At 43.6% G+C, this 25,951-nt stretch overlaps 1 protein-coding gene across 1 annotated transcript; it reads left to right on the forward strand.

Moving 5' to 3' along the window:
• Positions 1 to 477: 477 nt before the first annotated feature.
• Positions 478 to 24,397, forward strand: LOC104261588 (protein mono-ADP-ribosyltransferase PARP14). Its single transcript, XM_059820328.1, has 17 exons — positions 478 to 664; positions 1,724 to 1,863; positions 1,955 to 1,988; positions 4,067 to 4,327; positions 4,940 to 5,176; positions 6,256 to 8,534; positions 12,292 to 12,528; positions 12,775 to 12,996; positions 13,453 to 13,516; positions 14,476 to 14,625; positions 15,327 to 15,389; positions 16,753 to 16,920; positions 18,191 to 18,397; positions 18,487 to 19,095; positions 19,673 to 19,818; positions 21,127 to 21,301; positions 22,942 to 24,397. Exons 1-17 carry the CDS (start codon positions 478 to 480, stop codon positions 23,229 to 23,231), a joined length of 5,469 nt encoding a protein of 1,822 aa, XP_059676311.1. The 3' UTR covers positions 23,232 to 24,397.
• Positions 24,398 to 25,951: the final 1,554 nt, after the last annotated feature.

Here is a 25,951-nt window from a genome sequence, read left to right on the forward strand (position 1 = left end):
AGGTTATAGAAGTTGCCTGAGGTACTTTATGTATAGCCTAAGAGAGAGGGGAAAGTAAATGTGGAGAAGGTGTTTCTGTTGCCATATACCAGCTGCAGCAACCTTTCCCTGCTCTTCAGAAGAAATGAATAGAGCAAAGAAAAGCACAGAGGGGCTTTGGGGGGGTTGCTGAGGTTTACATAAACAGGTTCTCCCAAAGGGGTGATCATCAACAAGCCAAAGTTCAGGGTTCCATGCCGGAGGGGGGAAGCAAAGCCACATCATCTTCTTTGGAGCACGTTGACACAATAAAAAAATACGCCTCTCGGGCCTTAGATATCGTAAGATACCCAAGCACCGCCCGCCTCGGCCCTCGCTCCTCCGGCCCCGCCGGCTGCCGCTGCCTGCCGGGAAAGGCCGCGGGCCGCCCCGCCCCGCCCCGCCGCGCCGCTCCGGGAAACGAAAGCGAAAGGCAGCGGGGGCAGAAGCCGGGCGGCCATGGCGGGGCAGCGGCCGGGCGTCTTCCCGCTGCTGGTGCGCGGCGACTGGGGCTCGGCCGAGCCGCCGCCCGCCCTGAGGAAGAAGCTGCTCTGCTACTTCCAGAGCCAGAAGCGCTCGGGCGGCGGCGAGTGCGAGCTGCGGGCCGGGCCCGACCACCTGCTCGTCTGCTTCGCCCACCCCGAGGGTGAGCGGCCGGGCCGGGGCGGGGGGGGGGGTCCGGGGGGGGGGGGTCCAGGGGGCCGCCGAGGGCCGCCCGCCTCCCCCCGGGCGGAGGGGCCGGGGAAGAGGTGAGTGTACCGACTCCCTGTAGAAGTGAGCGTGTGGAGAGCTGTAACTCACAAGTCGTAACGTTCTGCAAGTTAAAATATACATGCTGACTTAATTATTATATGTAATGTAATGCGCGCTATCTAGTACGTAATGTAGACATCTATAACAATACGTCATATGCGTCTGTAACATGCAACGTAGAATATATAATATGTATTTGCTTACGCACATGCTTAAATTTGGTGCTTAGCCTCTAGGTTGCGTTTTGAATAACTCTAGGCTCTAACTTAATAAATATATCCTACCAGGTATATCTACATATATATTAATTTGGACACACAGTAGTATTCTCTAGATTGCACCTGGAATGATAACGCTTGTGTTAATATAACTTAATATATATTGTAGTTACAGATAGATATTAAAAATATGACATATGTAATATGCATGTATTTATATAAACCTGCAGCAAGGTGGCAAGCGTTTAGCTGCAGTTGTGTTAAATGTATACATATACATGTGTGTCCATGCACATGCATGTGCATGAACACGTATATATACACTTCTTTTTTTCTGCCTTATCATGCTTCCCAGTTGCTGACTCGCCCAGCCGGTAAGTTCAGGACGTACAGCCCCAAACCATTTTGAGACTGACTGGAAGAGGGTGTGCAAGGCGTGGGGTCGGTACCGGGACCCCTGTGCTGCAGCCCCAGGGTGGGGCTGCCCGCTGGGCACCGGCCAGGAAACGTGTGGAGCTTCCCTTTGCGTCTCCCGTGCTTTTTTTGCAGAAATGATATCCTCTGCTGTTCTTCCGTTTCTTTGCCTTGTGCATGCTCTGTTAGCATTATGAGTTTAAAGCGCTTTCATTTTGTGGGACAATAGATGCATTCTAATGTAATGGTGGAAAAGTGCTACGTAATTTGAAGTTGTATTTCTATTCAGATTGTCACTGGGGTTTTTTGGTTTTATTTAGTGAAGCAACGAGTTCTTGAGAGACAGTCTCATAAGCTGTATTTGGGAGAAAAAGGAGAATTGAAGTTGATTGTCACAGAGCCTGAAACAGCACTAGCTGCTGAAGAGGAGGCATTTGAAGAAAAATTAGTTCCCACAAAGGTGAATAAAAATTGTAATACTAACCAAAGCTTTGAAATAGTAGTGAGAGTGTCAAATCAGTGACGGATATTTTGCTTTCATTTTATTTTAGGCTCTGGATGCCACGAGCAACCTTCAAACAAAAGGTAAAATGTTATCCATCACTCTGTGTGCTGATTCTTCATAAAATGGAAATGTTGGTGCTTTTCTCCGCACAGAGCTCCAGTTCTGCGGGGAGTTGTGCTGGAAGTTGCGGAGTTTGGCAGCCTGGCTCAGGTGATACAGGGAAAGATGTCTGGCTGGGGACACTGTAGACTTGATCACCGAGGATGGAGTTCACCTTGCCAGACTTAGACCATGCACCTGGTTTTAGCTTCTAAAATAGCCTTTTTAATCAGAGGAGCGTCTCCAGAAAGGGATTTAGTTCCCTTATGCTGCATAACTGCTCTAAGATAAGATCTGCATAGAAACACCTAGATTGAGGGTCTTTAGCCCAGGCCTGGTGTCTTTGTGCTCCCTAGAGTTAGGAGAGTCTGTAAAGGCAAGTGGTGCATCTCCCCAGCACCTCAGTGACTTCTGCTCGGTCCTCTTTCAGCAATATTCTGCTAAGCTTTCTGATTCAGAAAGCAATCTAGAAAACAGTACTGCACACCCAAATATACCCACATCCGTGAAGAGTAAATACTCAGCCCCAAGACAGACCAGTTCATCAGGAAGTTCTTCAGTAATTACCCCCCCTATCTTTTCCTTTCCGCATGAAGTCTTGTTCGGTGCCGTTTTGGGTGATTTTCCTCCTTTCAAAATTAGGTACTCAAAGTTGTCATCTACTATTTTTTAGTTATGCTAGAGAGGACCCTAAAAATCTCCAGATGCTGCTCTTAATTGCTTCGTTGGGTCAGCCTAGCTTTGAGTTTTCTGTAAATGTTATGGGTTTGGTATCAGTTGTTGTTGTACCTCGGGAGAATTCGTAAACCCAGTGAGCGGGCAGAGCTAGCCTCTTTGCGCTGCCACCTGCTCGAGCCTTCCCACCCCATAGCTCTGTCTCTCTCCTTGGGGCTGTCCCCCATGGCCAGCCTGTTGGGCGCTACCCCAGGATTGAGGGATGTTTGGGTGTTCTTGAGCAAAAGCAAGCAGAGACCTTACTCCCGCACACATCCCCAGTCAGGTGTACAACTGCTCCGCAGAGCTCCTCTCCCCTCGGTTGTACGTGTCCTCTGCCACAGCCAGAGATGGTGGCCCTGGAGGCTTACATTGAGGGTGGTGAGCGCCACGGTTTCCTTCGATGCTCGTCTCCCCGCCGTGGTGCAGGGATGTGTTGCTTTACCAAACTGAGAGGGGCTTATGCTCTTGCTTGTGTTCATTGGGGCAAGGAGTAGAGAGCTGCCTTTGATTGCAGGTATGGCCATCTTGAGCACCCTGGGGTGCTCTTTGGCCTCTACCAGTCCCCTGCCACCCTGCAGCGCTCTGTGACCACCGTTTTCCATGACTTGTTGGACAGTTGTGTCACTGCATAGCTGGGTGACACTTTTAGTTTACGTAGGCACACGGAGGAGCACGTCGATCCCATTTGGACGTTCTCTCCTGCCTCCACCCTCATCTGTCTGCAAAGCTGGAGATGTGCCTTCCTCCGGCAGCCGTTGGACTTCTGGGGTACTCGCTGGGCACCCCTGTTATATTTTCTATCCACAAAATTCTGTTGCATTCCTGGCAGCCTTCTGTGCACATAGGTCCTTCAGCGCTGTCATGCCGCACTGATGGCAGGGCACGGTGGTCATCAGGAGGCTTTGCATCGAGTCACACAGAGCTGCTGGTGGCCTATGGTGCCTGCAGATGTCCCGAGCTATGTTCAGGCTTGTTACGCCTGCACCCAGGCTAAGAAACAGATGCAGAGGCTGCAGGGTCTCTCAGAACCCTTACCAATGCCTGAGTAGCCTGGATTTTATTTTGTTTTATTTATGTCTTCGACCCGGAGACATACCAGCAGCCTTGGACTTGTTTACTCATGGCTGTCTTTGTGCCACCAAAGAAGCTGTCTGCAGCCCTGCAGAATATTGCATCTGGGCTGTTTGGGATCCCAAAACATCCCGGGGTACCCTGCAGTATTTGATTGGTTAGATGATCTCTTTTCTTGGGAAAGGAAAGGAGAGGAAGCGTAAGCAAAATCTGCTTCTTCCAGGAAGTGTGTACCAATATGTCACACAGCTTATTTCTCTTTCTGTTGAAGATGATGCAGAAGCCTTGCAGAAAGCAGAGAGTTTTGATCCCAACAGTGAACTCCAGGAGGAAGCTGGCTCTGTGGAGAACATCGCAGAAAAGTCCGCAGAGACCTCGCCTTCGGTGGTGTTTGAAAACATACAAAGATGCAGTCCAAAATGCTTACGTATGCTGTTGGAGAACATCAGCGGCCTGGCAGTAGATGATGACTTCACTGTGGAAGTGATACCTGAAATAAATGTTGCCGTAGCTACCTTTATAAAAAGTATCGGTAAGACAGAATGAACACCATCATTCATTTCCATGTATGCGTATGAGTAATAGCTTTCAGAGCTTGATTCCTCTCCCATTAGAGATTCAGTTAGTTTTTAAAAAGTACCTGGACTGTAGTCTCTCAAGAAAGATGTAAGTCTTGTATGCAGTTGCACGAAAATGCCTGTGATCCAAATGTTACACTGAAAAAAAGAAAATTTTGGCATCTTCATTAATTGAAATTGGATGATAATGTTTCATTGTCTCTATCTTATTTTGGGTTAGATGGAGAAGGATTAGAAGCGGACTGAGTGTGGAGATGAGTTCTGCAAATTATTGAAGTATATAAAGTTTCCATTTGAGAAGACAGTGAACAGTGAGAAGTGCTTAGATTATACAAGAGATGAATAAGAGAGGAACAGAGACATAGTGGCAGTGAATAGCAGAGAGTAACAAGGCTGTGTGCATTTCCCTTTTATTATTACAACACAGAGTTATTTGGCATCAAAGCCAGTTTTGCTCCAAATACAGGGAGAAGTAGACTCAGCTCATTTCTCTGCCAGAAGTGATAGCCAGGGCTGATAATGACACAGGAAAACACAGTCAGTTCGTACTGCTCTTCCCTTTACAGATACTGAAGAATTTGTCAAGAAATGTTCACAAAACAAGAGAGTTAAAGAATTCAAAATGACTGCCAAGCTTCTTGAATTGACCCAGAGCATCAAGGCTGAAAACCTACCAGCCAGCGTTTCCACAGACTACATCACAGTTTACTTTGAGAGTGCGCGGAACGGAGGGGGAGCCGTGTCAGACGTCCAGCTCTTCCCTGACGAGAACTCGGCCATCATTACTTTCTGTGATCGCAAAGGTAACGCTGTCCTTCGACTGACCAAAGTGCTCCCGGGTGGACGACCTGAAAGAAAATTACTGCAGATTTGGGCATTTGGAGAAGCCTGGCTTGCTGTCGCTGAAGCCAGCATACACTGTCCTGTTCCTGGGAAGTGCTCCGAATTTAGAAGTACTGCTGCATGTCTGGGGTTTCAGAATCTCTCTGGGTTTTTTATGTTACCAAAGGTTCATTTTAATACCTGCTTTGTGCATGGGTTGTTCCCACTGATGTTTTTTCCCCATTTACAGAGGTTTTCATCTGCAATGCAACATGAATTGTACTTGCAGGGAGAGGAAGCAGGACTTGTTAATGACTTCAGCTTTCACAGTTAGCTTTCAGAAACTAAGGCCAAATATCTTCGTTATCAGGGAAGAACAGAGCTAAAGAACAATCTTGTTACTATTCCTTGTCTTGAATCACTGTCCCATTTTTGTGCCAGAACAACCTCTGGTAAATATCTCTGTGTTAGGAGACTTCTGGCTTAGTAAATTCCTTTACTTTTAGTTAAAGATATCTGCCAGGTGATTGTTTTTCTTCTGACTCTCAGAATTTGCTTAAGAATATTTTGTACATTAAGTTAATATGTAACTTGAGTCATTGTAATGTGGTTTGAAGTCCTTGCCAACATTATAATTCCTTTCCTTTGTCCATTCCAATTGAAATGGCAAAAAAAAAAAAAGTAAAAACGCACTGGCACGAAGAGTTTTATTTCAAGTTGAGAGTAAGGAGCATTTCACACTAGTAACTTGATACGGCCCTGATCTGTGGTGGGGTTTCCTTGGGAAGTGAGAGCAAGGCTTAGCTGTAGAGGTAAATACAGGCACAAGCATATTTACCAAATTAGTTGGAGCCAAGCCTTTTATTTTGTCCCCTACAGAGTGGTTTGGAAATCATAAAGACATAAAAATAGCTCTTTCAAATGATGATGATGGTGATGATAATAATAATAATAATAATAATAATAGAAGTTATTTTATTCCATGTAATAGTTCTAAGAACAGTCATTTACTTGATTTGAAGTTAGTGATATACGTGTGTTTGTGTGTGCTGACTTTTAGATCTAAACACTGTCTTGGAAAAGCAGCATTTACTGGAACAGACGCAGATTTCTGTGCATCCATATTACCACTCCCTGGGAACAGCTCTCTATGGAGGAGAAAGACCAACTATCAAGATGCCAGACCCCATTGGGGTGCCACTAGATCCATACGTCTGGCAGTTTTTACAAAGGCAGCCTAAACTGATCCAAGACATAAACCAGGAAATGGCAGTTTCCCATTGTGAGCTAAAATGGCCCCAGACAGACTGTGCACACCCAGAAATTAAGTTGTGCCCGTTGTCATCTCTCTCCGAGCAGAAAAAGCCAATGATGAAGTTGATCAAGACATGGAAGCAAGATGCTTCCACTGAGTTCTCGCGCATCATGGCACATTACATAGCTATAAAATGTAAAGTAAATTCAGTGGATTGGGAAGACGTGAAAAACAGATTGGTGAAAGATGTTGCTTTGATCATAACTGATATTTCTGAGGAGATGGTGGTGATTGCAGGCAACAGAGCAGCAGTGGACAGTGCAGAGAAAGAAGTGAGGGAATGCATGGAAAAAGCCATGAAGCAAAGTGAAAGGGAAAAACAAAGCATAGAAATTTCTGTGTCAGTGATCCCAGGGAAGTATGCTGTTCTGCACAATGCTGGGCTAGAAGAGAATATTCATAAAGAATATCCGTGCTTAAAGATCTTTTATGATGACACAAAAAAAACGGTTCAGTTGTGTGGATTACCTGCGGAAGTATATAAAATCAAAGCTGACTTACTGGAAAAGGTCTTGAACATGCCATGTGCATCAGTTACCATTGATCACCATGTTTTCTACTACCTACAGCATGTAGATAATAAAACAATGTCAGAGACATTATTCACTAGGAAAAAAATTAATGCTTTTTATGAGCTTGAGGATGATACTGTGTTGCTATTTGGAGATGCTCCCAAAGATCTTTTAGAAGCAGAAAAGCAGATAAAGACAGACTTAGAATATGGGTGCATCAATGTGGAGGACAGCGAGGTCATTAAAAAGGAGCAGTGGAGGAGTCTTCTTGCCTCCTTGCGTAAGAAGTACAATTCTTCCCAGGAAACTCTAGTCATTGATGAACATGTTGGAAAAGAAAATAAAGTGATTATTGCTGGCTTTTCTAAGGCCGTAACAGAAGCTTATCGGAAACTTGATGATTTTATAGATAGAAACACACACGTGGAAAAAGTAATCCCGGCTAAGTCGGTGGTGGTAGTGCAGTTTGTAGAGAAGGAAAAATCCAGTGTTTATCTTGAATTGACGAAGAAAGGTGTGACAGTACGTTTTGACACCAAGACACCATGTATTTCCTTGAGCGGACCAAGATCAGAAGTGCTGAAAGCAGTCACCTCGTTTGAAAAAATTCTCTCATCACTTTACTCAAAAAATGTGCCAATTGATAAACCGGGAGCCAAAGAGTTCTTCATTGAGAGGAAAGATTCATGTATTTTTGAGGCAAAGCAGAAATTTAGCTGTTTGATTAGGCTGGAAGAAGAAGAAGAACAACAACAAAAGAAGGGTGAAGAAGTTGGTGCTAAAGAGAAAACAAAGCTCTACTACGAGAAAGTACTGCCAGGTGGAGTTGTAGTAGCAGTGTATAAAGGTAACTTGTGTAATTACCCTGTTGATGTTGTGGTAAATGCATCTAACGAAGACTTAAAACACATCGGTGGCCTTGCTGAGGCACTGTTAGAAGCGGCTGGTCCACAGCTGCAACAAGAGTGTGATGAGCTGGTGCGGAAGAACGGGAGTTTGCAGCCTGGGTGCGCGGTTATCACGGGCCCTGGGAAACTCCCCTGCAAGAATGTTATTCATGCTGTTGGGCCCAGATGGAGGAAGGAGGAAGCAGAAAAGTGTGTGTACTTGTTAAGAAAGACAGTGAAGAAAAGTCTACAACTAGCCGAAACATACAATCATCATTCTATAGCTCTACCTGCTATAAGCGGGGGGATTTTTGGCTTCCCGCTGCAGGCCTGTGCAGATTCAATTGTATCCTCCATCAAGGAGACCTTGGAAGAATCCATGGGGGACAGCAGCTTGAAGGAAGTTCATCTTGTGGGTAATGTGGAAGAAACAGTTCAGGTTCTGAGTGAGACAGTAAAAAAAGCATTTACAGCCAAACCATCCTCGATACTGCTGATGCCGCGCTTGGAAAACTGTAAGGTGAGAGAAATCCAGAAGGAGAAGAGAAAAGGTGATCGGCAGACGGTTATGACAAATGAAGGACTGCGCATCCGAGTGGAGGAGAAAAACGTTCAGGATGCCACGGTAGGTGTTTAATTTTCCAGTTCCTTTCTAACTTGATGTGAAGATCTTCTTTAAATTTAAATAGAAAAGGAATAACAGTAGGTTATATTGTTTTACAAGGCAATTGCTGGCAATGTGCTAGCTAAACAAGGATGCAAGCTTGCAAAACTAATGGATTTCAGGTTGGGGGCTGTCACTCTGCAGCTGTTTCTAGTGGGCAGCTGTGACTTTTGGGATGTTTCGTTCCCAGCTAGGTTTTATTCGTTCTCCAGATCTAAGCTCAAGATGTAAAACAGTTTGATTTTTTCCTAAAAAGGAAATATTAAAATACTTTCTAAAAGTATTTATATGATCTGTAGCTATTTTTAGTTCCCTTCTCTTTGGATGGGTTAAAGGCACAGTCTATGAAGAAGTTACTGGGCTTTACAAAAGTGACCCCATAGAAGAGTGCATGCTTAGATTGTTTTGCCGAAGGCTAGACCTGATTATACTTATTTTTTTCCCCATCTTCTTTTTTCATTCTTTTTGCTAACAAAGAGTTTAATTACTACTCATCTAGACCATCAAGACTCAGCTTACACCTCTGAAGTAGTTTCTTTCCCATATGTTTTTTTTCTTCAGTGATGCAAAGTGCATCTTGATAAATTTCTCTCTTTCAACTGCTCCTGATTTTTCTGCTTTGGGAGTTTAAAATCTCCCTAAATTATTATTATTATTGTCCTGTATTGTGCCTGTAAAAGCCTATTCCAATAAAAGAGCAATAGTAGATGTAAAAAAGCTCAATACAACACAGCTGGTAAGGGAGCCTACCAGGGGAGGTGCCCTGCTTGACCTGCTGTTTAGGACAGAGCAGGACTGGTGAGAGAGGTGATGGTCGGAGGCCGTCTTGGGCTTAGGGACCATGAAATGACAGAACTCTTAATTCTTGGTGAAGTAAGGAGGGGGGTCAGCAAAACCACTACCATGGACTTCTGGAGGGCAGACTTTGGCCTGTTCAGGACATTGGTTGAGAGGGTCCCTTGGGAGATGGTCCTGAAGGGCAAAGGGATCAAGGAAGGCTGGACGTTCTTCAAGAAGGAAGTCTTAAAGGTGCAGGAGCAGGCAGTCCCCATGTGCCGTAAGAAGAGCCGGCGGGGAAGACGACCGGCCTGGCTGAACAAGGAGCTTTTGCTGGGACTCAGGAAAAAAAGGAGAGTTTATCACCTTTGGAAGAAGGGGCAGGCAACTGAAGGAGAGTACGAGGATCTCATTAGGTCATGCAGAGAGGGAATTAGAAAGGCAAAAGCCACGGTCCTAAGGGATAACAAAAAATGTTTTTACAAATACATTAACAACAAAAAGAGAGCCAAAGAGAATCTCTGTCCTTTACTGGATGCAGTGGGGAACATTGTCACCAAGGATGAGGAAAAGGCTGAGATACTTAATGCCTTCTTTGCCTCAGTCTTTAACAGCCATACCAGGTATCCTCAGGGTATCCAGCTCCCTGAGCTGGAAGACAAGGATGGAGAGCAAAATAAACTCCCCATAATCCAGGAGGAAGCAGTTAATGACCTGCTATGCCACCTGGACACTCACAAGTCTATGGGGCCTGGTGGGATCCACCCAAGGATACTGAGGGAGCTGGCTAAGCCACTCTCCATCATTTATCAACAGTCCTGGTTAGCAGGGGAGGTCCCGGACGACTGGAGGATTGCCAACGTGACGCCCATCTACAAGAAGGGCCGGAAGGAGGATCTGGGGAACTACAGGCCTGTCAGCCTGACCTCGGTGCCGGGGAAGATTATGGAGAGGTTCATCTTGAGGGCGCTCACAGGGCACGTGCAGGACAATGAAGGGATCAGGCCCAGCCAGCACGGGTTCATGAAGGGCAGGTCCTGCTTGACCAACCTGATCTCCTTCTATGACCAGGTGACCCGCCTGGTGGGTGAGGGGAAGGCTGTGGATGTTGTCTACCTGGACTTTAGTAAAGCCTTCAACACTGTCTCCCACAGTATTCTCCTGGAGAAGCTGGCGACTCGTGGCTTAGACAGGTGTACTCTTCGCTGGGTAAAAAACTGGCTGGGTGGCCGAGCCCAGAGAGTTGTGGTGAATGGAGTCAAATCCAGTTGGCGGCCGGTCACAAGCGGAGTCCCCCAGGGCTCAGTGTTGGGACCGGTCTTGTTTAATATATTTATTGATGATCTGGATGAGGGGATTGAGTGCACCCTCAGCAAGTTTGCAGATGAAACCAAGTTGGGCGGGAGTGTTGATCTGCTCGAGGGTGGGAAGGCTCTGCAGAGGGATCTGGACAGGCTGGATCGATGGGCCGAGGCCAATTGGATGAGGTTCAACAAGGCCAAGTGCCGGGTCCTGCACTTGGGTCACAACAACCCCATGCAACGCTACAGGCTTGGGGACGAGTGGCTGGAAAGTTCCCCCGCAGAAAAGGACCTGGGGGTGTTGATCGACAGCCGTCTGAAGATGAGCCAACAGTGTGCCCAGGTGGCCAAGAAGGCCAACGGCATCCTGGCCTGTATCAGAAACAGGGTGGGCAGCAGGAGTAGGGAGGTGATCGTGCCCCTGTACTCGGCACTGGTGAGGCCGCACCTCAAATCCTGTGTTCGGTTTTGGGCCCCTCACTACAAGAAAGACATGGAGGTGCTGGAGCGTGTCCAGAGAAGGGCGACGAAGCTGGTGAGGGGTCTGGAGCACAAGTCTTATGAGGAGCGGCTGAGGGAACTGGGGTTGTTCAGTCTGGAGAAGAGGAGGCTGAGGGGAGACCTCATCGCTCTCTACAACTACCTGAAAGGGGGTTGCAGAGAGGTGGGTGTTGGTCTCTTCTCCCAAGTGACTAGTGACAGGACAAGAGGAAATGGCCCCAAGTTGCACCAGGGGAGGTTCAGGCTGGATATTAGGAAAAATTTCTTTTCTGAGAGAGTGGCGAAGCATTGGAAGAGGCTGCTCAGGGAGGTGGTGGAGTCACCATCACTGGAGGTGTTCAAGGAACATGTGGACATGGCATTGTGGGACATGGTTTAGTGGGCATGGTGGTGTTGGGTTGATGGTTGGACTTGATGATCTTACAGGTCTTTTCCAACCTTAATGATTCTGTGATTCTATTTAAAATACATTGTGATTAAAAGACCTCCAGTGGAACCGCAAAGCAAACATCAGGCTTTGGGGCTTTGCCCGTTTTACTTCATGAGAGCACAACCATCTCCCTTCACCTCATTTTGGTGCATGAGGTGCTGCTTTTCTGATAAGGTGTAGACAATCCTGCTTCAGTGAAAAGCAGGAAAGGGACATTAAACTTTCCACATTACATGTACCTTATATGATACATACATTTTGCATCCTGTGATGATGCTAGAAAAGAAGGAACAATAGCGCAGCGGTTCTTCACAAGGAAATGTAGGAAAGGCTGGGTCTGGGGAGAGGGGATGAGGCAGGCTGCAGAGGTTGGGTTTATTTCACCTGCCCAGGCATTGGCGTCTGCTCAGGACAAGGTGAGTCCCAGCCTTACCTCCACTGAGGTCTTGACAGCTCTGCCTGGCTGGATGACCTGCTCACACATAGATACCTGTGGTGTTGGTACACACAGTGGGTCTCATGCTGCCTACCATAGGTTTGCTGCAAGTCCAGGAATACTCAGTATGGAGAAGCTGTGCTGAGAAGCACGTTATGCTCCATTGGCATCTTGTTTTTTGTGCTGTGTGTTGCTTTGGTAGTGCTATTAGTCTTGATGCATGTTTTTACTTGAAGTCTGGCTATAGATTTTTTTGTTGTAATGTCATTGCAGACGGATGTTATTGTCAACAGTGTTGGCACAGATCTGAAGTTTGGTGTGGGGCCTCTCTGCAAAGCCTTGCTGGAAAAGGCTGGACCAGCGCTCCAAGTAGAGTTTGACAAAGAAAAACAAAGCCAGGTTGCTGGTCAAGGGAATGTGGTCTGCACCAGTGGATGTGCTCTGGCCTGCAAGTCCGTGCTTCATGCCATACTTCCTGTGTGGGATGGAGGAAAAGGACCGAGCCTGAAGGTACATTTTAACTATTAAAAAAAAATTGATTTTCAAAACAGATTTATTTGGGATCCTATTCTGAAGTTTCAGGATTTAAAATAGTTGGCTCAGATGACTCAACCCCATTTACTTCTGTTTGAGTGACCTTAAAGGTGCCTTGATGCACTGAGAGCTTTTTCTCATACCAGCATAGTCTCTATGGAACTAATAATAAATGATGCCCTTTTTTGTTTAAAAAAACCTGATCTTTGCTGTGTTTTACAGACCCTAGAAGATGTAATAAATTTCTGCTTGAAGAAAACTGAAGAACTTGGACTGAATTCAATCGCTTTCCCAGCTATTGGAACTGGAGGATTTGGATTTCCTAAAACAATTGTTTCTAAGTTAATGTTTGATGTGGTATTCAAGTTCAGTAGTAGTTGCATTCGGAAGACTCTCCAGGAAGTTCATTTTTTCTTGCATCCAAAAGATAGGGATAACATTCAGGTAGTTCTTCTCAGGACAAAGCTGTCTATGTGACATACTGTTCTAGTTACCTCTTAACGATATGTTTTAGTTATATTGCTTTCTTAAGGGAATAATTTAGCGCTTTCTTACTGCTGTGGGCCGGTGACAGTGGGATGTCTCTCCAACGTCTCATTCAGTGTCTCTGAAATATAAACTCAGAGCAAGCACAAGCTGCAGACAAAATTGGCCTCGCTGCTGGCACTGTAAACACCTGTACGTGCTTGCTAATCTTTTGACAGAGGAGTTCTAGCAACACAAAGACAATATCTATTATCACACTGTCCACACTGAGGCTTCCACTGCTGTTAATGATACCTAAACACAACACTAAAATGTGTCAGATGGCTCAGCAAGAGCTATGTGACTGTTAATTATAGAAATATTCAGTATCTAAACTCTGAAATACTATCTTTGGTTCCTTTTTTCTCTTCTTAGGCTTTTACCATTGAACTAGAACATAGGGTATCTGAAAGTTGCAGTGCTCCAGCACCACAGTCAAGTAAGTTGCATAGGGGCAGGAGGTGGGACACATGGGAGAATAAATACTGTAAAGTGGTTTTATGCGTATCAGGAAACAGACGAAATGTCATCAAGACACAGAGCATTTTTTTTTCTTCCTAATGGACTGGCATTCTTAAATTCCATTTGTAAAAATCTTGAAGAAGAATTTCTTTGTTGAGGGCATGCTCATCTCTTAGTGATGCCAGTCTTATCACATGGAAGAGGATATCGTGGTAGGAGAACCATTAGTTTGTCCTACTCAAAGGGTATAAGAACTTGGCTTGCCAAACAAGCCACAAATAACATGTATTTCTGTACCTTTAATCTCCTATTTGGAGATATACAGAATGGATAATTTCCTTTCCATTTATTAATTGATGGTAGTGTGACATAGTAGCAAAAACATATGAGTGAACTGTATCAATGGCAGAGGCTTATTCATAAGAATATATAGCTTTTTCTTCTCAGTTGCTCTGAGTATCAGTGAGATGAAGTTGAGAGTGTGCAGATAAAATATGAATTAGATAAGTTTAGACTAGAAGTAAGGAACAGTTTTGTATCTATGAGCGTAAAGGTGAAATAACTTACGAAAGTAGTGTGATGGGATCTCCATTACTGGCAATGCTTAAGCTGTATGCTCCATTTCTTGTAAGAGCTATTCAGGAAACTCTGTTACAGAGCTGATCAGATCAGATAACCCCAAGAGTCCTTTCTGAATTTATATTGCATGCATTTACAGGTATAGAAATGGTTTCACTTTCACAGTATTTAAACAGGAAGAATAGTGTGCCTTCCTGCTTTCAGAAATGGAGTAAAGAGAAAGGCAGAGACTCTTTAGGTCCGTCAGACTGATCTAGAGCATATTCCTTAAAAGGATAAGTTGAAGTTTCCATCAGTGGAAGAGAAAAATACCCCAAACTAGAGAAGTGTTTGAAGGTATTTTTCTTTCCCTTGCAGGTTTCATTAGGCCTGTTTCAACTGAAGTATTGGGAGTTCATGAAATGCAGATTGGTCCCATTACACTCCAAGTAATTAGTGGAGATATTACCAAGGAGGATACAGAGGTTATTGTAAGCATAGCAAATTCAACATTTGATGCCACATCAGGTATTGTATTGAATATGTACCTCTTTAGTGATAAATTTGTGCTAGTTTTTAGAAGGGGGGAGGGGAAAGAATTGTCCATATGTGAAACTTTTATGAAGTATTTTTCTGATGAGAGAGAGTTGTGATTAATCAGGAAATAGACCTTAAACAGGTTTTTTTACACGTCTTGAATATTTCATTTAGTTTCCAAACTACTCAAACAGAAGGCATCTGACCAGATTTTTCTTGTTTAAAACCAAAAATGCTTAAATAAAAGGGAATTTCTTAGATCAAATCTAATTCTGCAAAACTGCTCTTGTCCTAATATGTTCCACTGTAAGCCAAAGCCCTGGTTAAGTAAATTGACCTGTAAGAAACAGAGGATTTTTTGGTCACATTATGAGTTGCAAGCATGAAGGACATCAAAGGATATAATTCAAAGCAATCAGAGTTCAGTGAGGGGCGTACTATTGGTTGGTGAAACGACGAAATACAAGTTATTCTTAATGATTTCTAATCAATAATGAAGGCAATGTTCTCTTCGCAGCCAGTACAGTGTGTCATGGAGGGTACTTTGGGGAACTAGCAATGTTTTGGACTTTGTGGGACCTTGCCATATGAGAATTTGGGGTATTTGTAGAGTACAGAAGTTGAGTAGAATTTTGAGTAGAAATAGCTAAGTTGACTTAATGAATGTGTATGCTTTTCTTCTATAATTTAAGGGGTCTTCAAAGCAATTATGGATGCTGCTGGTTCCCAGGTAGAAGGAGAATGTGCTCAATATGGTATGTCAAAGCATACTATTTTGTTTGCTTAAATTAGTTTTTTGTTCTCTCTGAAAACTTAAGGTTGTTTCATAATTCTCTGCTCTGATGGTATAATTATTTTATCTGAAAAAAAAAGCTTTCACTTTTAGGAATTTTGGAAAGTCCTGTTGTTTTGACACCTACTTTGAGAATTTTTCTTTTCACAACTGAAAAGAAGATGGATACAGTTTTCTGATGCTAATAAGTACTGAGAAATTAATGTAATTCAAGTTCTTTACCGATGAAATTACTCAAGCATGTTCCTCACTTAAGAACAGAAACAGTCCCATTGACTTGAGCATAATTTTTAAGCTCATCTATTGTCAGCGACAGGAGAGTTTTGCAAGTGAAAAAAGTGGTGGGAGACTGTCTTTTGGTGTAAGCACATGCAGGACTGGCTTTTAAAAGCTAATAGCAAATCTGGGCTTATATTCACAAATACATAATTATTTTTCATTGAAATAATGTAACTCTGCTTATCACCCTGATCATGAGTTCTTCTGTAGTCTGCATTCTGCCAGACCAGTAGAGCAGTGAAACCCCAACTCACTGTGGCTGGCCTCTACGAGCACAGAAAGGAACACATTCTGGTTGCATTAACAAAATGTTCCTGCTCTGAGTCCAGAAGTTAACTTTCAAGGTGGAGTTTCCTGGATGTTTTTCCCAGCCTTTGGCTCTGCAGGTTCTCCCTGTTTATCAGCCTGATCTCAGCGCATGCAGAGTACCTTACAATCAGTCATTACCTTTGTGACCTTTGAAGTGGTATGTAACTCTGTGTTCATCAGTCCATTCATCCTCACAATATGACTCCATTTTGAGGTGTTTGTAATCAAACATGAGTGCTCTGAAAAATACAAATGTCTTTTTAAAGATTCCATACCGCGGTTCTTAGATCAGATGGTCATTATCTTAATATTATTTTAACCGTTCAGCTCTTCTGCAGAATAAGAGTTTGAGCTTTCAAGGAATAAGTGGCATAAGAAATGATTTCTCATACAAATGAACTGTGTTCATTCTATTGGCATGCTTTTAAATAAAAGTGAGCTGTATTTAAATTCAACATAAATTCTTAAGTTGTACTTAATAGGAAACTACTCTGTAGCAGAGACCTCGGGAAATTAGAAAACACACAATTACTTGAATTACTTTCTCAAAGAAATTCTGCGATCAGAATATTTACAGAGAAAACCAGAATAAACTAAAACCAGGATAATAGAGCTCACAGTGGATTTCTCTCCACTTTTTCCGCTTCTCTTCTAGCATCAATATAACCAGCTGTTTTATCAGAAGAGATAGCCACTTTCAAAATGTTATGTCTCCTTCTTTATCTTCTCTCTTCCAGCTGGGCAGTCTCAAAGTGGCTTTATTACTACACAAGGTGGAAAACTGTTGTGCAGTAAAATCATCCACTTGATTCATGATAACGACATAAAGAGTCAGGTCTCCAAAGTCCTTCATGAGTGTGAGCTAAGGATGTACAAATCTGTCGCTTTCCCGGCAATTGGAACAGGTTTGCATCTCCTTGGGAAAGTGATGAGGGCTGTGAGGGGGGTAGTTCAGAAACTGGGACAAAGTTAATACCTCTGATATGGGTAACAGTAGATGTGTACGAGAAACTCTGTAAATTGTGATTTGTGAAAGTTCATTGTGGTCAGTTCAAACACCACCTGCACACGTCAAAAATGGGGCTTTTTATAAATATTACAGTCAATACTGATTGAGCAAGAAGACCTAAAGAAAAGGTATTGCCCATAAAAGACATTCTGCCCCAAAACAGACTGTGTATCTCAGCTGGCCACCCTGCACCTTTCTTCAAACTTCCCATAGAACTTGCTTTGGGATTTCAGCCCCGCAGAAGGGCTGGGGTTGGGGTTTGTTGGCGAAGAAAGCTGGAGTTGTCCTGAGACCAAAACCTTGCCTGGCTGACTAGGGAAATTGTGGGCTGGGTGCAGAACACCTGCAGTTCACACCTTTTATAGGTCTTGTTTCAGCCTACCTGCTCCAGCGGAGGGCTAGAGGCAGGCTGGCTTATTTGGCTTAAGCTTCTGGTTAGCTTGGGGAGTGGGACTTGAAGAAAGCAGGGTATCCTTCTCAGACCAAGGCTCCTCTTGACTGGAAAAAGAAAGCATGAGCTGGTCCTTGCTCAATGTGCCAGGTTAGGGTAGGAGCTGGTGTGTGGGTCAGCGTTTGGACTCCACGGTGACAGTTATGGCAGGTCCCCTGGACTGCCAACATCATCTGCGTGCTGGTGTCACGATGGCTGTCCAAGGGATGCCGTGACTGAAATTGGCAGGGGTCCCACCAACGTTTCAGGATAAGCTTCAGGTTGCACTTCAGCCTTGTAGGGGAATGAGAGCAGTTGTTTTGAGTCTGATGTTCCCATTTGTATGTTGAAATGCACTGTATGCTTGTGCCAAAATCCTCTGCTGATTTTGATTTGGTTTGCCTTTGGTATCTGGTTTAAAGACGGGGATAGAGTTAGTGATGTGTGGGTTTAAGAACATCAGGGCGATGCTAAGGCTGAAGTGCTTGTTGGAGCCTCAAAGTAAACGGGGGGAGAATCCTAGAAGGGCTTCCTGCATCTGTGTAGGGTGTCAGCTTCTGGAGCTTACCAGCTTAGGTGTAAAGCTGAGGTTAAGCCTGGGGCTTTGGCCAGAAAGCATAACGAGGGAGGAGAGAGGGACACCAGTCTGTATGAGCTGGGGATGTGGTCTCTGTTTTCCGAATGCTGCCTTGATTTAAGTGCTGTTCACTGATACGTGCCTTTTGTTTTTGTTTAGGTCAGGCAGGACAGAGTCCAGCAAAGGTAGCTGATGACATGTTGGATGCTATAGTGGGATTTGCAAGCAAAAGATCAGTACAGCATTTAAAAAAAATTAAAATCGTCATCTTCCAGACGAATATGCTCGGAGACTTTTACAAAAGCATGAAGAAAAGAGAAGATTCAGATTTATCCACAACAGATTCATGGATGTCTCTGTTTAAATGTAAGTAGGTGGGTTTTCCATGTGCACAGGCACATAAAACTAAAGATCTTTTATTTAAAACTAATAACTAACATATTATTTCTTCACAGCATTTTTTTGGGGCAAAAAACAACCCACTGAGAAGAAAAAGCCCTTGGTTTTGGAGAAGAAAGTTGATTTAGCCACATTTCAAATTTGTGGAGAAAGCAAAAAAAATGTGGATGCAACTGAGTCCTGGATAAAGAATTTAATTTTGAAGGAACAGTTTGAAAACAGTATTTCAGATGAGCTAATTGAAAATTTTGATGAGAGGCAAATTGACATTTTGGCAGATTTCCAGAGAAGAAAGCATGTTACCATTCAGCTTGAAAATAAACTTTCCCCCCCTCGCATTAAAATTTCTGGTATTAGCAGGGACGTCTGTTTTGTGTCTGTGGAAGTTCAAAAAATGATCCAAAAAATTAAGGATACCGAAGAAGAACGATCCAAGGCAGAACTTGTTTATAATCTGGTAGAATGGAGGTATCCAGGAAGCAATGATACCATTGTCGCTTTTGATAAACTGACAAATATGCAGCTGGAAGATGCCAAGATAGCTAAAAAACCACATCTTACTGTCAAAATTAACAAGAAGAACTACAAGGTGGATCTGAATACTCTACAGGCTAATGATGACCAAGGAAAAACTATAAACATTCAACGTGTGCCAAAGAATGAAGGTAAATTACAGCTTTGTTAATAAAAAAAACCTTTAATAGTGATTATTGAATGATAATTCTCATGAATGCAAACTCAGGTATTCTAAAGAAGCAAGCTATTCCATAGCTTTTTTTCCCTTTTTTTTCCTTTTTCTCTTTTCCCGCCCCCCCCCTCCCCCCCCCGCCCCGGGCATGCCATAGCCAGCAGTTTTAGTTTCATAATTAGTGGCAGGTATGACTGAAATCAGAACATCTATTTTAAATACAAATATTATCCATACGTATGTGACTAGAGAGCATAGATTTCATGCTTAAGTCTGACAAAGGAAGTGGTGTATGAAGAATGCGTAAAATTCTTCTGTGGTATTCAAACTTCTTTTAGTTAGATATTGGTATGGGGATAATTAGACTAGAGATGATGTAAAGTCTTAGCAGTGCATTACAGAGCCACTGATGTATTGAAGAGAGAGAATATTCTTGGAATAAAGTATTGTGTAAGGTGCTGTCCTCTCAGCCCTCTATATGCAGTTGGTGTGTAAGACATGCCTACAAAACTGAGCTAGATACCTGTGATAATAATGCAATCTCTGTTTTGCAGATAAGCAGTCAATAGAGCTCCCTGTGCAGTGGGAAGACATGCAAGACCAACGGGTCAAACTGGTGAATCTCAAGCCATCAAGTCAGGAATATCTGGAAGTTCAGAACAAATTTAAGAAAAACTGTCCCAGCTTTGTCATAGAGAAGGTGAAATCCTATGCGGGGAAAAAAAGTTAATTCTTAGGCTAAAAACATTAAGACACTTCCTAAATATTTGTTTGTAAGGTGTCTGCAACCTAATACACCTTTTATTTGTCAGTCTCCCAGCACTGTACAGGGTGGATATAAATCGAATCAAATTTCCTAAGAGTTGCCCTGCCATTTCTGCCTTCTAATAACGCAAAACCAGTGATCATCAGTCCTCAGGCTGACTCTATGTTCAACTAATGTGGTAGTCACTAGTTAATGTGGTATTTCCAATTAGGAAATTCTATGTTGAAATGGAAGCATGAGCAAGTGCATTCAGAATACAAAGGAAAATACAAAGTCCTTGCAGAGGCCGTAAAGATTTTTACTATTTTGTTGCTTCTTCCCTATCAGTCCCAGAGCCTTTCAGGCTAGACTGTTGGTTTTAACCAAAGTATCAAGATTTCATTCTGCTTATTGAAAAGTCTGCAACACAGTGCATAGAGTTTTAATTGCCAGGGAGAAGATGGAATTTTTCAGAATCCGGAGGAGCAATAAATAGGAGAAAATACAATGAAGTTAAGAGTGAGAATATGTGTTTGAAAAATTTTTTTCCATGATGAGATTCAATGAGCATGGTCACTAAGACACAAATGGAACAAAATATTAGTGTACAATGGAAAAAATCAGGTAATGACATGAAGTCTTTTTCCATTGAAAATGGAGAGCTGTTACAGATCATACTTTGACGCAGATACGCTGTTCACCCCTGAGCTATATTCACATTGTTGGCATAGGGAGCCAGCAACATCTATCCTCCCACCGATTTATTTTTATATAGGAGTTTCTTATGGGTTGCTAAGCTACACAGTAAAGGAAGTAATTTTGACTTCCAAGCTGAGATCTAGAAGAGAAACTTAAATTCAGCATAATGCTATTGCTACAGTCTACCCTTTAGTGAGAAAATCATCAATAACGATGATTAGGATGTACAGAAGGCATCTTACATCATTGCCTCTAGCAGTGGCACAACAGCCTATTTCTAAAAATGACAATGCACAGCTACCATGATTGCCTGTGTAGCTGGTATACTAGGCAAGACAAATACATGCCAAAAATTACCAAGCTTGGAAACCTCTTGTAAGATACTTTCATTTCTGATTTTTCAGGAGGCTCATGTATTCAGTGCCCCAACCCAAACCACACACTAACAGGGCATAGTGAAAATTACTGTCATTCATTCGGTTTGGTTTGGTTTTAATGCTTTCCTGCCATGATAAATATTGGTCCCTGCAAGTATAAATATAGTTCTGTTTTGTAACTTTGCAGATTGAAAGAATACAAAATCCCTTCCTCTGGCAGACATACCAAATCAAAAAAATCTCTCTCTGTACAAAGAACAAAAGCGAAAATAATGAGAAGTTGCTATTTCATGGGACAGCTGCATCCTCATTGAGCACAATCAACTACAATGGATTTAATCGTGGGTTTGCTGGAAAGAATGGTGAGTCATTATCCAAAGCAGTTAATTTCCTAAACATGTATGAGGTGCTAGGGAATGTCAATGTTATAGTGCTATCAGCACAACATGAAGACTGAATAAGGTTGGAGAACAAAATAATGAACAACTCCGGAGCATAATCTATACGGGCAGAGGAATTAACCTGTACAGTTAATCCCTTGTTGATGAATGCCACCGTCTAGAGGGTATCAGAAAAAGCTCGCCTACTCTGAAATCAAGCCTGGGCAGCTTTTTGAGAAATGCTTTGTGTGATCTGCCTACAGAAAGGAACAAGGACCGCTGTTCAACATCCTCAGCTGAGATACCAACCACTAGCTGCTGATATCTCCTCTCTTCTTAGACAAGGGCAGGTAGCAAAGTAGAGGTGCAGATACTTCTCCTGTTGCCTCCAAAGATAAGGACAGCACAAGCAGTCAGAAGATCCCACTCCCCTACCATTTTTCTGCAAATGAAATCAGTTGAAATTGATGAATTAATTCTTCCCCTTTAATAGTTGTTAGGGATAACTGTTAAATATTTAGCAGAAAGACTTTCTGCATTAGTTCAAAGATTATTTTGTCCAGTTCCTCTAGGACAGTCATGTTATGTTTATTATTTGGTAGCATTCAAAGATGAAGGACAGGATCCAAAGAAGTGGAACTTGGGCTGAATTGAGGTGCCAGTCACTCTTAGAGGTCCTGCAGCCTTACTTCAAAAGTCCTTACTTTCTGTTCTTAATCGTTTCTTCCTTAAGACATAATCGTACATGCCTAGGGCTGACTTGATCTTGAGAGAGCTGGACAGCTTAACTCAGATCTTGTTGACACTTCAGTGTGATCTGGATCCAAAAGTAGACATTTCTCTGTCTGGATCCTCTAGAGGTACTTACTCTTGTATTTTCTTGGGAAAATGAAGCCCAACATACCCAAAATACATCAGGCTGTGCACAGATAGAAATGGCAGCCACCATTTCTTTTTAAAACATGACCAGAGGAGATGTAGTTTCACTTTCCTGCTCTTTGGTAGTGCCAGGAGGTTGGATTTACTTGGGAAGCAAGAGTCCTAGATCCCCATGTCCTCTTTCTACCTGTGAGTATGGACATCCACCTCTTCATCTCGGCCACGATTTACGATAGGAAAAGCATGCTTCCCTTCTGTCAGGCTGGGTAGCCATGCAAAAATATCCAAAGATCAGAGCAGCCAGATAGGAAGGACCTGTCTGGCCTGAACAGCTTTCTACCAGTGTCAGAAAAAAGAAATCTGTCTCTGACAAAGAAACATGATTCCTCTAACTTCTTGCTGTGGAGTGTAACTAGAAAACTGTAATTGCAATTACATAGTCATTTTAAGTTGAAAAGGCTCCGAAGATTTGCAATTTGATGGATTGCAGGCTGAATAACAAGGCTAAACAGAGAGAGGAACCCTTTCCCCATAGGAAGGGGCAGTTAAAATCTGGGTGTTGATACTTACCCAACATCTAAGTGGATTCGTATTTGATTCTGATACAAAGGATTATTACTAGAATTTGCTGTTTAAACTCCAACCAAATTTATAACTTCCACAGAGTACAAAAAAAGGGGAGCTTTAGAGATTCTTGTGGGAATAACACTAACTATATTTGAAAACGTTGTCTTTCTGAACAGCTGCAGCCATTGGAAATGGAACCTACTTTGCTGTTGATGCAAGTTATTCTGCTCAGGATATTTATTCCAGACCGGATGCGAATGGCAGAAGATACATGTACTTGGCTCGGGTCCTCACGGGGCAGTACTGTGCTGGGAGAGGAGGACTAATCACTCCACCACCAAAAAACCCAGCAGATCCTACTGACCTGTATGACAGCGTGGTTGATAATGTGAATAATCCAACAATGTTCGTCATATTTAATGACATTCAGGCATATCCTGAATACCTTATTACTTTCAGAAAATAGAATATTCTTAATAGTCTGGAAAATTTTAGTGCCTTTTACCTGTGGGAATTAACTGGGCAATTCTTGATTCCTGTTCACATCTAGGTTTCTTCAACTAATTGGTTATTTATCTGTCCATGTGTTTAAATATGTCTTCAAATTATCAACACAATGAGACGAGGATAAGCAAATATTTTAGAACATGTTATTCCAATACTCACATTTCAAATCCAGTTATGCAGAGGTGTGGGCAAGTACTGTGAGAACAGCCCTGACCTCTTCCTACGCAAGGCAGAGGGGACTGGGAGGAGAGGGAGCTGCTCTGCCTTACCTATGGCCTGAAGTAAGAGGTGTAGGGTAGGCCAGTGCATCTATGCATGTTCCCATTTCCAGTATTGTCCTGGAAAAGTATTGTGCATCGCTTGTTCTGTATATACTTTTATCATCATAATTATTTTCTTCCTTTTCTGTCCTATTAACTTGTCTTTATCTGTCAACGCACAAGTTTTACCTTTTTTCAAATTCTCTCCCCCATCCCACTGTGGGGGAGTGAGTGGCTGTGTGGTGCTTAGTTGCTGGCTACGGTTAAACCATGACCAGTATTCACCATAAAGCACCAAGTGGCTGGCAGCCTGTGAGGATTTATTTAAAACACTTCATGCTGGAGGAATAACCTCTCTCACCAGCAGAGTCTTCAGTCATTCTCAGGTATCCACTCACCCTTGTTGGTGCTAAGAGTCCTGAAGAAAAAAAATTCAGTATTGAACATACACTTTGCATTCATTGTTTCACACCCCTTGTGCTGTTGTGGCATACTTTGCTATTCCCTAGGTACAAATCCCTATATTCATACCTGTTTCTTAGGGGCATTTTCTATGGTCCTCTGCATTGTGTATGTCCAACTTCCACATACAAAGTCCTTGCTTCTGGAATTTTCAAGACAGTGAAGAAGGGCTTTTCATTTCTTTTGGTCGGTACCGAAAACATTACCGAAAACAAATTTGCAGAGAGTCATCTACAGGGACATACTCAGTTACCACGCTTAAACCATTTGAGAATTTTTAAAGTTCTGTAAAGCAAATAAATAATGGCATTTGTATATCTTTGCAAGCTGTACACTTAATTACAGTGATAATCTTACAACTGCCAATCAAAAGCCATATACACCTTGTTTTAATAAAAGCAGTTTCAAACAGCTACGTTGTATTACTGTGTCATTGTTTAGACAAAGGAACGTGCTTCAAGCAGAAGTGTCGCTTTACATTTGAATATGTTACAGTGATGCTATAAATAGTGAGAAGCTGAAATGACTTAGAAGACAAAACTGTTTTCTTGTATTGTCTGTGTGACAGATTTGTGTGTACAGGCTCCAGTGAAATTGTCCTGCCGTAGTCCAAAGGAGACCTGTGCTGCAAATAGCTGCCAGGATGTGTTAAAACCCTGGCGCGACGTTCCCGTTGCCTGTAAGGGGGAAAAGTGCTTACGGTATATAAAAAGTTTCTGCTCTTCACAGCAGATGCCCATGCAACGCTTCAGATGAACGTCCTGCGTAAGTTCCCATTTAAAGCAAAACAGAGTTTAACCCACTCCTGCTTTAATAGATTTTTCTCCCTGTTTAAAGGCGAGGATGCTTTTCTCCCTTCTCTGCTTTTCTGGGTGCTTTGCTGTACTGTGGAAACACCGCAGCAGCCAGAGGGACTGGGGCAGCCCGTTTAACTGACGGCACCCGGCGTCCGACGGCTTCTCCCCGTGCTGCCACCGAGCCGCCGGCTGAGCTGCGGCGCACCACTTTCTATCTGCGTGGCCCTCGTTATAACCGAATGCCTTGGAAAGCAGCAGGAGCTGCACGATGAAGCACTACAAAAACCCAGACAATTTTTATCCCCGGTGGTGGTGGCAGAAGTTTCTTTACCCATTTCTGTACTAGGAACTTGGGGATACTCTGTTGTACAGTGTTTGTGGACTGAGAAGCTGGAGGAAGGTCGCGTTGCGTATGAACAATGACATCCCAGCCCCGGACTCGAGCGCTGGGATGGGTTGGCTGCAGCGGGCCAGCCGCAGGAGGACCTTTGCTTCTAGGCAGATTTCAGACTCACGGCCTGGAGCAAACCCCTGAAGGCGCAGGACTCCCAGGGACAAGGAGCTCGGTCTTGGGGGGAGAATGAGGGGCCTTGCTGAGCTGGGGACCTGGTGCCCCAACCCGAAACTAGCTTCAATAGCGGCAAGGCAACCAGAGCTCTGTGAGGTGCAATGAATCTCATGCAGCAACGTGATGCACTGCTCCCTGCTGCACTGCATGGACCTAGCTAGATTGCACCACGCTGCACTGCGCTTACGTGGATTGCGCCGCACTGCACAGCACTGCATTATGCCACGCTGCACCTAACTGGATTGCATTGCACTGCATTGCACCACACAGCACTGCTTCGCCCTGCATTGCTCTGCACGGTGCTGCACCGCCCCCCACCACACTGCATCCCATTGCCCAGCACTGCATGCGCTGAACAGTGCTGGGTTGCGCTGCCCACGCTGCATTTCTCTGCACAGTGCTGTGCACTGCATTCTTGGCACAGCACTGCATTGACCCATATACACTGCATTGCTCCACCCTCTACTGCACCACCCTGCACTGCACTGCACTGCACGGCCGAGCGCTCCCTTGCCCCACATGCGCCACGCTATTGCCCTGCACCACTGTGCAGAAGGCTCAACTGCACAGCACTGCGTTGCCCCTGCAAGCA

Source organism: Gavia stellata, chromosome 8, assembly GCF_030936135.1.
Source record: "Gavia stellata isolate bGavSte3 chromosome 8, bGavSte3.hap2, whole genome shotgun sequence".
Taxonomy (NCBI): domain Eukaryota; kingdom Metazoa; phylum Chordata; class Aves; order Gaviiformes; family Gaviidae; genus Gavia; species Gavia stellata.